Raw genomic sequence first — 14,825 nt, forward strand, 5'->3', positions numbered from 1 at the left:
AGTTCCCAAGTCAGGGGAATTAACACTATGAGGGGGTTGATTCTGAAAATTGAACCGGGGCCGTCGGACCAAAGACAATCATTCTATCCATTTAGCCTCAAAGCTGGACTTCAATTTGCTAGGCTATCAACTCGATTGATCAGGTGTTGAGTATTGGCGGTGGCAGAGGCCAGGGCAGTAGCTTGTGAAACAGCCTTGACAACACAGCGGGCAACTCCGTTGGCTGTTGGCTGCAGCTCAAAATGCTTAAGGCTTGATGTTCCCTAAACCAACTATCGAAAAGGAGTAGCATACGCCACTGAGATCAACGGTATGTTTGAATAAGGAATTCAGTTCACAGATCAGATTATCCCAACAATGCTGGTAAGAAGAGGCAGGAACAATAGCAAAGGTTATCTGGATTGAGCAAATGAATAAATTAGAAATAAACATGTTGGACGAAGCTGTGTTATGCGGTCATGACAGCTGAATATGATATGGAAGTATATGGAAGGCCTAAGAAACTATGGTTAGACTCTGTTTTCTAAACCTTTATGGTAATAAAGAGGTGCAAGAACAGAAATAGTCACAGTGTTTCCTAAGATAGAGAAAAAAGGAGCCATAAAATTAATTCACAGACACAATTGAAAGCAAAAAAATAAAAAATAAATGTATGTTTAATCTGTGGCTTGCTAATACAATTAGTAACTTTTGTTTAATATCAAGCTAAATAAATCTGCAAAGACAACAATTTAATGTCCCATAAATCTACACAAATTCAGTATCATTTGGTTATAAAGATAATACCAGCAGATTGCACACACTTTTACAGCAATGTACTGTATTGCATAGAAAGAAATTTCCCTAAGGGTACTTGGAACTTCCTAACCAAAATATTTGTTTTATATTTTTATTAATTTATTCCATTATTTCAGTTAATTAAAACTAAACAGGATGTATTTTATGCAACAGGATGGACCCCAAGAAATACGTAGTGGATGGTACTGTGCGATTCAAAGAACCTATCCGGCTTCAGGGACCCTACAAAGTAGACGGCCGAATTCTGGTGCTGCCCATCACTGGAGATGGAAACTGTAACTTGACTTTGGGTAAGTTCTTCCAACAAGTAAGTGTAATACTTGTCCTATGATAATGTTCATGAGAGACAAAATCAGAAGAAACTACACATTATTATCTGGTGTACCACTGTGGTTCTCAAATTTCACATGCTATTTTGCTAACAAATTACGGGGTACTGGTACTGTTTTCATTTCATATTTCAAGATTAATCCCATCCTCTGGTTACATATAAGCTGTTCCAACCACAGATAATTACTTCCCACCAACTGAATTCCTTTACACTACATATACTATATAACTTACTTTTAAATCTACAAGTATACAGAAAAATTTACAAGGCCAATAACTTCATTAGTAATATTTTTGGAAATATAAAATCCTGGTCAATAAATGTTGGCATTCAAACATTTCAAGCTGACTCTTAATTCTCTTATTATTGGCAGAGTCTGTTGTGACTGCTGTGCGAGTAGGCATCAATTATTAGTTTGAGCATCTTAGCAACTTATCGTCTATATCTTATATAATTATACAAATCATATCAATTAAGAATGTCCATAAGGAAAGGGAAAATACTGTTGATCTTTAAGAACAGTACACTGCTGGAAAAGTGTGAAAATAGTGACAACCAGGAAACCAAACAGTGATGCTAAAAAGAGTTAAAACAAACATGAAAATGAGAAACAAAACAGTAATGACTATGCTAACAACAAGGAAGTTAATGAATTTTCAGGAAATATTGGCAAGTCAGTTAATCCACTAAATTCATAACCCCCCCCCCCCCCCCTGCTCTGGTAAAATCATGAATCACACACATAATTTGGTAATTTCACATATAGGGCAGAAACATTCCTATCTTGTGTTCTCCAATCAAAATGAAATAAATAAAATAAATGAAAGTAAGGTAGATATCATATGAAGTGATTTGAAACATTTGGAGATGCTCACTTGTTAAGATGAAACATGATATTGTGTGGTTAATAACCATACTTCAATTTTTATGTGTCTCAATTTCACTTATAAATTGTGTTTCCCCAACTGCAAAGTTTTCACAGTGTATTAGTAAGTTGACACTGAAAAGAATGACTTCCATCTAATCAGAATAGGAAGGAGCTGTTATTATTCCAGAGCTGCAAATATAGTGCAGAGTATTACCTTGTTCTGAATCCCAAAAAATGAAATACACTGAGTGGCCAAAAGTTATGGGAAGACACTGAATGTGATGTTAATAATGAGTTGGTCCTCTGCAAGCCCTCACAATGGCAGCAATACGGTGAGGTATTGACTCTACAAGGTGTTGGAATCATTCTGGAGGAATCTGGACCCATGCATCTTGCACTGCTACCCACAATTATTGGTCTTGTGTAGTTGGTACGGGGTTCATGGAGCGTACACCAGCATCGACAGCATCCCATAAATGCTCGATTAGATTAAGATCGGGGGATATGGAGGGCCAAACCATTGTTGCAACTTCACTGGAGTGCTCCTCCAACCACCTGCGTGCCACCACAGAGCGGTGACCTGGTGCACTGTCCTGTTGAAATACGGGATCTCCATCAGGATACTCTAGGGTCAGAAAGGGATGCAGATGATCTGAAAGAATGTCCACATAATGTGCACCTGTCAGCGCTCTCTGCAGCCGGAAAATGGGGCCTAATTGTGACCATGAGAATGCTGTCCAGCCCTGAACTGAGCCACCACCCGCCTGGACACAACCTTGCTGACATGCAGGATTCATAGCTTCATAGGGCACATGCCACACTCTCATGCGCCCATCAGCTTGATACAACTGGAACCAGGATTCATTGGACCATACCACATGCCGTCACTGTTCCATGGTCCGTTGCCGATGTTCGCGGGCCCATGCACGTCGTTGATCTATGTGTCGAGGTGTCAGCAAAGGGACACAAATTGGTCGTCGGCTGGTGAAGCCTATGCGGTGCAGTTGCCTCCTTACAGTCCTGGTAGAAATGGGTTTCTGACTCCCAACGTTCAACTGGGTGGTGATCTAACTCACAGTAGCCCGTCGAGTACCCAGTATGGTTCTGAGGAGGCGACATGATGTCCGTTCCTTAAACACCTGTGGTCTTCCCGTGTGGCGGTTTACGCGTTGTTTTTTTTTTTGCTAGCGGCTTACGTCGCACCGACACAGACAGGTCTTATGGTGATGATGGGAGAGGAAAGACGTAGGAGTTGGAAGGAAGTGGCCGTGGCCTTAATTAAGGTACAGCCCCAGCATTTGCCTGGTGTGAAAATGGGAAACCACGGAAAACCATCTTCAGGGCTGCTGACAGTGGGATTCGAACCCACTATTTCCCGGATGCAAGCTTACAGCCGCTTGCCGCTAACCGCACGGCTAACTCGCCTGGTACACACTGGTGGTAACATTCTCTCTGCAATATTGAAGATCCACCCTCAACACTGTTGACCTTGGAAACCCGAATTCACATGCAATCTCTGCAATGCTATGACCCATGCACCATGCGTGGATAGTCATCCCACGTTCAAAGTCGGTTAACTCGCGGTTTGTTGCGACTTTAACGACAATGGTGTCTGTGACAGACTGCTCAACTACACCGCAGATAGCCGCAGTGCTCAGGGGTCATACATGGCACATTTTCTAATGGGACACCCCTTCCTGTGACTTTTGGCCAATCAGTGTATATAGTCAAGAACAGATCCAGTATCTTGTTGGGGCAAACGGATATGCGATTTTGAGCACAACTGGGAAACTGATATTCAATATCCAAGAAAACATTGAGTTGTTCAGTTCATCCACCATATGAATGATTTACTTAGGGAAAAATTTACTTTTAAATTTCTAATGATAAAATTTCACTTCATACTTTTCACTTTAAACAGATTTTGAAGACACATTTCTTCTTGTAAGCCACCCTATTTGTGTCTCATTTCAACACATAATACTGAAAATAATCTCATTCTAAGACCTTTACATTGTCACTGATCATTGTCCTTTCCAGATGATAAAATACTAACAAAACAGTACACCAACTTAAGTTACAATTATGACAAATTGGTGGTGTTGATTACTGTTTTAAGAGGAAGTGCAACTGAACAACCATCCTCTATATAACATGAATCGGAGAGAGAGAATGGAAGACGTCCGATACTTTGAAAAATGAAGATATCGGCCAAAGATAGACAAGGGTCACGAAGGGCGTAAAAATGATAAGCTCCCTACCCCTCGCAACCTAATAGCATTGGGTCGGCATTAGGACTAACTACAAAACTGTCCATCTAAGTCTGTACAATAATAAGGTCCATACTAATATACAGTATTTGTAGTATGCAAAAGCTGATAATGTGTGCTATTAGTCTGCATCCCATGTGAGAAATACCATAGCAAATCCATACTAATATACAGTATTTGTAGTATGCAAAAGCTGATAATGTGTGCTATTAGTCTGCATCCCATGTGAGAAATACCATAGCAAATCCACTGCTGTGCTCATCTTCAAGTTGCAAATCCACTACTGTGCTAATCGGCTTTAATAACAAGGAAGTAAATTTCTATTTCAGACCGATGACTTACTCTTTCATACTCTAGGTCATTCACAACCATCAGGAATCATTACAGATCCTGGATGATAAGCAAGCCTGAACTGTCTGAACTCTGTATTCATAACAGCCTGGTCTTCATTTATAACTCTCTATAATAGACATGGTATAGGCTTTTGGGCTTATGCCACGTCAAGAAAATAAGGTAAAATTCTTTACGTTTTGCAGAGAACTTTGCTCTGCGTCATCAGAAGAAAATCTCGACTGCCCACAAGAAAGGCTTCTAAAACATTGAGGTTTGAATTTAGACGTTACCCAATAGAAGTGGAAATGGTACGTTCATTCGTCACAATGGCTCCCCGGACATGGTACAGCGCTAGTGTTTGAAGCAGAAGCTGACGGAATCATCAGAATCAGTCTGAGAGGGTCACATAATATAACAGGTATACGCACATATGAAGGTATGACACTGACACAAGCCTCGGCGATGAGGTAACATTAAGCGTTGATGGCAGGTTGTAAAAGGGGAATTTCAGGGTTTGGATGATTATTGGTCTACGTTTCACTTGAATGTTCATAAAATAGTCATGTTTGGGCGAAGAGCATATTTCAATGGAATATAGTGCCAAATTTTTCTCCCGCTGGCTGGGAGGCGACCTGCCTGACTCGCTCATCCCTTCCAGGAAATATCGAAGGCTTCCAGAGGGCAGGCAGTCCCATAAGCATATGACAATAAATACATACATCTTCAAAATAGACTGTTATGCCTTTCAGAGTTCACTTGCAAGTCTCTGTGAATTAATATTAATAATAATATTTGCTCTACATCCCACTAACTACCTTTATGGTTTTCAGAGACACCAATGTGCCAGAATTTAGTCCTGCAGGAGTTCTTTTACGTGCTAATAAATCTACTGACATGAGGCTCACGTATTTGAGCACCTTCAAATACCACCGGATTGAGCCAGGTTCAAACCTGCCAAGTTGGGGTCAGAAGGCTAGCACCTCAACCGTCTAATCCAGCCAGCCTGGCCCTGTGAATTAACAAAGCACCTTCACGATTCCCTAATTGCAGCTGTAACTTTGTTTAGTTCCAACTGTCACATTTATTTCATTAAAAACCGAGTCTAACCATCATCGCTTTGTATCCCTCTACTTCTCTTACCCTTCGTGATAAGAGTCTAGTATTCTCCTCATTTTAATGTCATACATTCTGTGATTAAATTTCTTATTCAGCATTAATCAGTGATGTGCAATATCTTTCATTCACAAGATAATAGTAAACATTAACATTTAAAAAAAAACACTACAATAACAATGATAATTGGCTTAAGAGCTACATCCCATAAATAATAAGTTTAAAACCTATACTGTACCTTATTGAAATGTGGTTCAATAAAAACAGTCTATTCCAACTAATTCAGATCAAGCCAGTCATCTTCATGAATTCATTAATGGAATGCCATGGATTCAGCAATAGTCATTTGCAAAGGCCCTCCCTAAAAGCTTTTATTGAAAAGTGTTATTTCTAAGTTGGTAGGAGATTCCCGAATTCTGTTCAGTCTACGCCTGGGTCAGTAGATCTGATACAAATATCTACCATTGTATGAACGTATGGTGTTCTAATACATTAAATCATTAACAGACTTGCTCTTTATGCAAATCAATAGTTTGTGTGGAAATGAACTGATTACAATTAAAATGGAAAGTTCAATAAAGAGAAATTTACAATTAATATTTGGAGGAACATTTGCAATTATATGAATAGTCTCCTTTTGCATTTCTAAACCATGGATGATTAGAAAACTGCTACCATACAACACACAATCATCATCATTATCATCTGTTCATTTCACAGCAATGGCTTTGCATAGTCACATACTCTGTTCTCAGGGGCTTCCTTTATCTTCTGCTGTGTCCATTCTTGAAATGCAATTAAATATTCTCCACTTTATGAAATGCCAAATCCTCAACATAACAAAATAGTTGAGCAACAATATAAGCAATGTAGAATCCTAGGGCTGGACCATGGCCTACAAGAATATATTCATTGTTAAATTTGATTTCTAGGCTTGCTCTTTTGTTTACAGCTGACCTTGTGGCTGTGATCCACGTACAAGGTGAACCTTACACAAAGGACGGAGAAAGCTACATGAAAGTACAAACATTTGATGTCAAATTTGACACCAGTAGATTGTACATTCACCTGGGAAACCTCTTCAATGGAGATCAAGCCCTTGGTAAGTGTCAATAGATTTTAGAATTTGAAAATTCATTACTCAAAGATACTACAACACATTTTAAGTATATTGATTTTACACAGATCAAATTACTTCTCTTTTACTGTTTCACTTTTGTGCACCAAACAAAATTTCCTGCAGATTTTAAGGTGGCACGCAGTCAATGTGACAAATTCTATCAGCTGTCATTCACGGTTTTCTAGACTGGGGTCCCTATCTCACAATAAGATAGCTCCTCAACTATTCTCACATTGAGGAAGTGGACTTTGAAACAGACCTCAAATCCAGATAAAAAATTCCTGACCTGGCTGGGAAATGAACTGGGGGCTTCTGGGTAATAGGCAGATACAATATCCCAAGACAGAAACTAGTAAAAATGCACAGAATTTTAATTACCAGTATACTTCAGAATTTTACAAAACTAATTTTCCAGTATAATACAGTAATTACGTTTGCCTGCTTGATGGCCATGATCGTTAAGGCACCATAGTTAGGCAGTTCAAGTCCCATTGGCTGAAAAGAATTTCACCATCAGAATGTTGTCTAGCTGGGCAGAAGAGGTGGTGATATACAATTTCTAATCACCAGATTGTGACCCAAAAGCCTGGATTCAATTCCAAACCTCTCCGCAATGATGAAGTGATCATACATGGCACTATTGATGGTAATGAGATGTTAAGCCCTGAACAGACCTGTTGGTGCTATTTGACAGGAGTAGGCTATATGCTGGTATTGGGTTTCACTCTCTCCCTTCCTACTATCAAATATTACATAATTCATTTCATGACATCTTGTTAATTCCTCTGATGAGGTTGACGTCAGGAAGAGTAACCAGTCATAAAAACTTGCTATGAAGATTTGTCGCACTTCATACCTGACCCCGTACAGAAACGGGAGAAGGGTAGGACACTCAATACAATAACTTTCAAGAACACATTTGAAACAGAATTACGTATTTGGAAGACTCGTTGGCTGAATTGTCAGCGTACTGGCCTTCGGTTCAGAGGGTCCCGGGTTCGATTCCCGGCCAGGATGGGGATTTTAACCTTAATTGGTTAATTCCAATGGCTTGAGGGCTAGGTGTGTGTGGCGTATTCAACATTAGAAATCATCCTAGGTAAGGCCCTCATCTTCACAGACATACAGGTCACCTAATAAGCCATCTACTAGAAAAAGACCTGCACCAGGCCTCTCTGGAGGCCATACACCATTATTATTATTATTATTATTATTATTTGGAAAATAGCTGAAAAATAAGAAAGTTTAATTCTGAGTAGCACTGTTACCCTATTCCCACAGTGCTGAAACTCACATAAGGTATAATAAGATTGTAAAAATGAATGAAGTGGTATGTACTTGAGCATAGCAAAGACATTTTAACTGGTTAGCAGTTATTTAATAACATTTCTACATTTCCTGCCACATTCATTAGCATAATTTCATTTAGACTTGATGATTCAACTTTCACTTTTCTTTTCGCATAGTTTTTGAGCACCTTCCTCCACCTTCATTCATTCAAATTTTTGCAGGTTCCCTATATAAACTTAGCAATCAGAGCTCTGCAGGCTCCTTCAAAAGACACATCTGGTGCAGCTGTGACATTTGCCAGATGATTTCAACCCTCATTTACAACTAGAATATAAAAATATCAAAGGTACATTGATAGTTTCTTTCCTGTATGTGTTCCTGATTCCCGGTCTAGAAAGCCAAGAATAACGGCCAAGAGGATTGCATCGCGCTGACCACACGGCACCCCACAATCTGCAGAATTCAGGCTGAGCAGCGGTCGCTTGGTAGGCCACGGTCCTTCAGGGCTGTTGCACCATGGGGTTTGGTTTCTTTTTATGTGTTCCTGATTGTTAAGTAATTTCTTCTATAAAAGCCTCTTGAAATACAGGCAGCAACTTTCTCCTTCCAGTATTCAAATTGGTCCAATGATCGATCGAATCAATCAATCAATCAATCAATCAATCAATCAATCAATCAATCAATCAATCAATCAATCAATCAATCAATCAATCAATCAATCAATCAATCAATCAATCAACCAGTCTATATACCACCACTGATCTATGTTTAGGGTTGTTGCCCAGGTGGCCGATTCCTTATCAGTTGTTTACCTAGTCTTTTCTTAAATTTAGAAGTTGGTACGTTATCAAACATCTCCCGTGGTAAAATTAATTACTCCAATCACAAATTCCTCTTCTTATAAATGAATGTTTGCCCCAATTTGTACTCTTGAATTCCATTTTTATCTTCATATTATGATCCTTCCTACTTTTACAAATTTTATTTTCATATTATGATCATTCCTACTTTTAAAAACTCCAAGTTTATTCGCTAACCATGTCATCCATGTCATCTTTCCGCTGACAGCTTGAAACGTACCGCTTGATCGAGCACCTCGTCTTCTTACTCCCCAGTCTTCCCAGCTCATTTTCGTAACACTGCTCTTTTTTTTTGGATATCACCCAGAACAAATCGTGCTACTTTCCTTGGTATATTTTCCAGTTCTTGGCTCAAGTAATCCTGGTGAGGGCCCCATACACTAGACTATTGTCTAATTGCGTCCTTACCAGTAACTTTTACACCTTCTTCTTCACATCATTACTACAACTCCCCAGTACCCAGTTAACCAGAAGAGATCTGTAACCTTTATTTACAATCCTGTTAATGTGATTACCTCAATGGAGATATTTCCTTACTGACAGTGAGACCCTCGAGGTACTTCCACTCCATCAACACTGCAATTAAAACTTTTCCTGTTGGTTAAATTTACATCCTGACTTCTCCCTATTTATCATCATATTGTCTGCTATTCATCTCACATCACTGTCGCCATTTTTCTATAGTCACTCACAATCCTGTATCTTATTTATTCTTCTATCTATGACTCCAGTTCCTTACTCACATCATATGGCCTATAACCTAACCCCATGGCACTACAGGCCTGAAGGGCCTTAGCCTACCAAGCGACTGCTGCTCAGCCCGAAGGCCTGCAGATTACGAGGTGTTGTGTGGTCAGCACGACAAATCCTCTCAGCCTTTATTCTTGGATTTCTAAACCGGGGCCGCCATCTCACCATCAGATAGCTCCTCAATTCTAATCACGTAGGCTGAGTGGACCTTGAACCAGCCCTCAGATCCAGGTAAAAGTCCCTGACCTGACCGGGAATTGAACCCGGGACCTCTGGGTAAGAGGCAGGCACGCTACACTTACACTACAGGGCCGGCTATATAGCCTATACCTATAAGAAAACATAAAGGTCCACTAATACTGGCTTGTAGAAACCCTCTGTTTATAATTACAGGATGAGGTAACACTTCTCTGAGTTTTATTTTCTGCATATTCAGCCACCTGTTCAATCACTCTTTTGTCTAGTCCAACATCCCTCATTTTCTCTTGACCTCTTGAATCTAAAATTATCTGCTATATCTTGCTGGAACCTATAATTTGAGCATCACTGGAATAACCTTTCCTAAATTGGAACTGCTTTCTATCACACCAGTTAGTAATTTTGCAATCATGTCTAATAGGGGAGGAAATCATTAAGTAACACAAAACAGTTTTTTCCAGAGATGTTATTGTGACTGGGACATTGAAATTTTACAGACATACAGTATAGTTTGAAGTTCATGCTAAAGGCATCATATCTCCGATCAGGTATAGCTCTTACAACAGAAGCGTGAATTATTTAGCAAAGATGGCATACATGTTATTGTTGTCAAGTGGGATAGTTCATTTTTGTGGACAAAAAGACAAAACATTGAAATATAAAAAATAAGGTTCCTAGAAGGAAACCATAATTTATTTAATTGATTGCAAATGTTAAAAATATTTAAGCTCTTTAGGCTTTTTCAATTATGAAATTACCAGCGTTTCGCTGCAGTGGGCTATTGAAATACATAGGGAAATGTTGAGCGTGTATACGGAAAACTGTATGGACTGAATCAGCATCTCCAAGTGATGTACATTCATTGAAGGAGGCTGTGTCAGCCTTGTTGAGTTGCCAGGTTCCAGACAACCAGTAACAACCGTAATGCCATGGAATGTCACACCCATTGAGCAAGCAATTGGTAATGGATGCCAGATCTATCCGAGAACCTTGTCAGATGATTCAATATATTTTTCACAGTATGGTGTACAACATCGTGCATGACAAACTGAATTTTCATAAAATTAGTGTCCATTGGGTGCCAAAAAACCTGACAAATGAACAGAAGGGCAAGCGAATGATGGTATGCTTGGACCATTTAATGCGTTACACTGCAGAAGGGCATTCCTTTCTGGAAGAAATCTCAACAGTGGATGAGTTTTGGGCATACCATTTCACACCCGAAACAAAACATCCCTACTCTCCAGCATAGAAAAAATTCAAAGGGATGCAATCTACAAAATAAATTCTAGTGACGGTTTTCTAGGATATGCATTGTGTTCCTCTGGTGGAATTTCTTATACATGGGACTACTGCAACTATGAAACAACATTGGTAAAGTTCCGTCATGTCCTTTGTCACACACTGCAAATGCCAAACTGCTCCACAATAATGCTCATCCCCAAGCTGCAGCTTCTGTTTGTGACAACATTGAGAAAAATGGTTGGGAGGTGCTCCAGCACCCACCATTCAGTCCAGACCTTGCATTGTTGGACTTTTATCTGTTTGGCTCAATGAAGAAATTCTTGGGCAGCCAACGCTTCAATTCTGATGAAGAAGTGCAACCAGTTGTATGCAGATAGCTATGCTCCCAAAAGACAGTATTCTATGAACATGGTATATTGAAACTAGTGCTACAGTAGAAGAATGTGGTGAGGGACTTGGCCCATATGTTGAAAAATAGCTAAAAGATGTAGCTTCATTTGGGCAGTTTATTTTATCCTAAATATTGAACTTTAAAAAAATAATTGTTGTGCATTACTTAATGATCTGCCTAAGTATAATAAAAAAATTGCTTTTGTGGAGCTTAAATGTAACACAGGTCAAGCTACAGTGCACATACACGAATGCGAATATACATGTTATTTGGTCTACTGTCATGGAAAAAAGTATAGATACCCAAGTTAATACATTAATATAAAGTTTATCCTTTGTCCCACATAGAAACAAGCTCCGTCAAAATTGACCATATTTTATTCTACGTTCAATTACGTGGAGTAAAATTTTTTATAGTACCCAGTTAAAATTTGAATGCAGGTTAAACAAAAAGTGCCAGTATTTTTTTTCCATTTCCAACAGAGTACTCACTTTGAAAATTCATCTTTAAAAGTAGTTTTTTTTTTTTTTTTTTTTTTGCTATTTGCTTTACGTCGTACCGACAGAGATATGTCTTATGGCGATGATGGGATAGGAAAGGCCTAGGAAGTGGAAGGAAGCGGCCATGGCCTTAATTAAGGTACAGGCCCGGCATTTGCCTGGTGTGAAAATGGGAAACCACGGAAAACCATTTTCAGGGCTGCCGACAGTGGGGCTCGAACCCACTATCTCCCGATTACTGGATACTGGCTGCACTTAAGCGACTGCAGCTATCGAGCTCGGTTTTAAAAGTAATGATCTGATCATTACCAAACTTTAAAACATCTTAAAAAAAAAAAAGTACCAAGAAAGGCTGATCAACGCCCAGAGCTTGATCAGGTCGGCAGAACAGTTTTAAATGCTTGTAATGATCAAACCTAATGTGCTGACCTTATTGGCACTACAGTTATGAATGCCTGTATTTTAACATTTTTGCCTTGTTTATGGTTTGTAAGCAATATTTATATATGGTAAAATAAGAAATTATGAGATACAATGCTTCAGTCAAAATGGGGATAGCCAAAAGCAGCGTGGCAGCTATTGTGTTAAATTTTGAGTGGCAATTAATTCATACTTTTAGTTCACAATGTTGTAACCAAGCAGTGTGGTTGCATGTATTAAAGTGTTATGGCTATGGAGCCAAGTTCTGCATTCAGGAGATGAGTGGGTTTGAATCCCACTGTTGGCTATCCTAAGAATAGTTTTCTGTGGTTTCTCATTTTTACTTCAGGAAAATGCCAAGACAGTTCTTATTCATAGGTTCCACTGATTCCTTCCACCTCCTTACCCAATTTCATTCATCATCATCATTCATTTCATCCTTATTAGCTCTTCAACTGAGGTTGGCTCAAGAAGGGCATCCGACTGTAAAAACGTGCCAAATAATTCCATCTTGCCTCGTTACTGATCCCTTATCAGGAAAATGGGACTAAGGGGTAGTTCATAATGTTCTATGAATGTAAATACCGATAGAGGGTTGATTATTTTAGCTTTTACATAAATTGACAAAATAATTACATAACATGTTACTAAATGAATAGAAGTCCAACTCCTTGGCTGAATGGTCAGCATTTGGGCCTTTGATTCAGAAGGTTCTGGGTTGGAGATTTTAATCGCGTTTGGTTTGGTTTCAGACCCGGGGACTGGATGTTAGTGGTTGTCCCAATACAGTCCTCTTCATATTTACACAATATTCCAAAAAGACCAACTACTACAGTAACATCCCTCCACATAGGATTGGCATCTGGCCATAAAACAGGGCCAAACCCACATATGTGACAGAGTTTGCACCCATGATCCCACCAGGGCAGGAGAAGAAGAAGAATTATTCTTAGATATAAATCAATGTCCAACAAAAAACAACAGTGCAAAAATTGGTACTGGGGGTTCCAACATTCACTATTTTTATTGATCATGGTTCTGGTTTAAACAGGTTCCTATAACCACTACTCTAGATGTTAAAAGTGCTATTTATTTTAAATTATTTAGTTATTTAAAAGTTAAAATTATTTTTTTTTCAGCTGAATGCTGTATGTAGTGGTCATAAAAGCCCACCTCCGTAATGTAACAGTTAACGATGTTAGCTGCCATCCTCGGAGGCCTAGGTTTGATTCCTGGTACTGCCAGACACTTGATAATGACAGGAGGGCTCTAGTATGTGGTTAAAATGATTGTACATGCAGTTTCCCTCCACTGGGGGTGTGCCTGGAAACAGTTGCATCACCTTGGGCCAATGGCACAAGTTTACTTAGCTATCATAAAACACAACCTTTAAAGATAGGTCATTTTATATTATTTAATTGTGCTTTATATTTCTTATAACCTTTTCTTTTTCCAGGTGACAACATGAACACATTCCTTAATGAAAACTGGAGTGACATTCTGAAGGAACTTAAAGATCCTATTGAGACTGCTCTGGGAGCATCTTTCAAGCATATAGCTGGCAGGTTCTTCCAGAAAGTGCCCTATAATAGGGTATTCTTAGAAAAATAACATGCTAAGGTCAAAAGACTACTTTCAACAACACCTAACATTTGAAGAAAATTTCAACAGAAAGGTCTAGTCATTCATTTCAAATTTAAGACCTGTGTTAATATTCATTACACTGTGCAATATAACTTGTAAAATAGTAGTTCATTAAGGAAGAATCCTTTATGTCTTAAAAATGTAGTAAGATATACAATATATTTTAAATGTGATTATTAGCATCATAATACTGAAGCCTTTGTATCAGGCAGCAGTAGTAAAATGTAAGGTTTTAAAATCTTAAGAACTAATGTACTTATGTAGGATGCATCATTTTCTAAGTGAACCATAATGGAGTGAGCCGTTAAACAAGTAACAGAAATGTATAACAAAGACTTATGTTAGTAATGGACAGAACTATCAATAAATATCTCCATTTCTGTGATCAAATATCAACAAAAAATGACCATAAAGTAAGCCAAACTGTAGAGCACAAATACAATAAAAATCAGTTATTTATATTTTCCTTTTCCCATTATTTTCTTTGACAGGTGTCAATGCAAGTGTGCACAAATGTCTTAATTTATTCTGAATTATACTAGCAACCAAAATAAAAACACAGATGACATACATTGATAATTATGTTTTTATATTTAACTGATTTCTGTTATTAATTTTCAACATTGTTCACTTATGGATTGGCATCTTTATCAACACTTTGAGCTTGTATGCTGGATATGTTCCAATATCATGA

At 38.6% G+C, this 14,825-nt stretch overlaps 1 protein-coding gene across 1 annotated transcript in view; it reads left to right on the forward strand.

Annotated features, from left to right (window-relative positions):
• The window catches only part of LOC136867716 (protein takeout), a 55,475-nt gene extending 40,883 nt beyond the window's left edge, over nucleotides 1-14,592 (forward strand). Inside the window, exons 4-6 of the mRNA XM_067144724.2 lie at nucleotides 952-1,088; nucleotides 6,666-6,815; nucleotides 13,944-14,592. Coding sequence (XP_067000825.2) covers nucleotides 952-1,088; nucleotides 6,666-6,815; nucleotides 13,944-14,098 — 442 coding nt within the window. The 3' untranslated portion in view covers nucleotides 14,099-14,592. The remainder of the gene's footprint in view (nucleotides 1-951; nucleotides 1,089-6,665; nucleotides 6,816-13,943) is intronic.
• Nucleotides 14,593-14,825: the final 233 nt, after the last annotated feature.

This window comes from Anabrus simplex, chromosome 1 (genome assembly GCF_040414725.1).
Source record: "Anabrus simplex isolate iqAnaSimp1 chromosome 1, ASM4041472v1, whole genome shotgun sequence".
NCBI classification, from domain to species: Eukaryota; Metazoa; Arthropoda; class Insecta; order Orthoptera; family Tettigoniidae; genus Anabrus; species Anabrus simplex.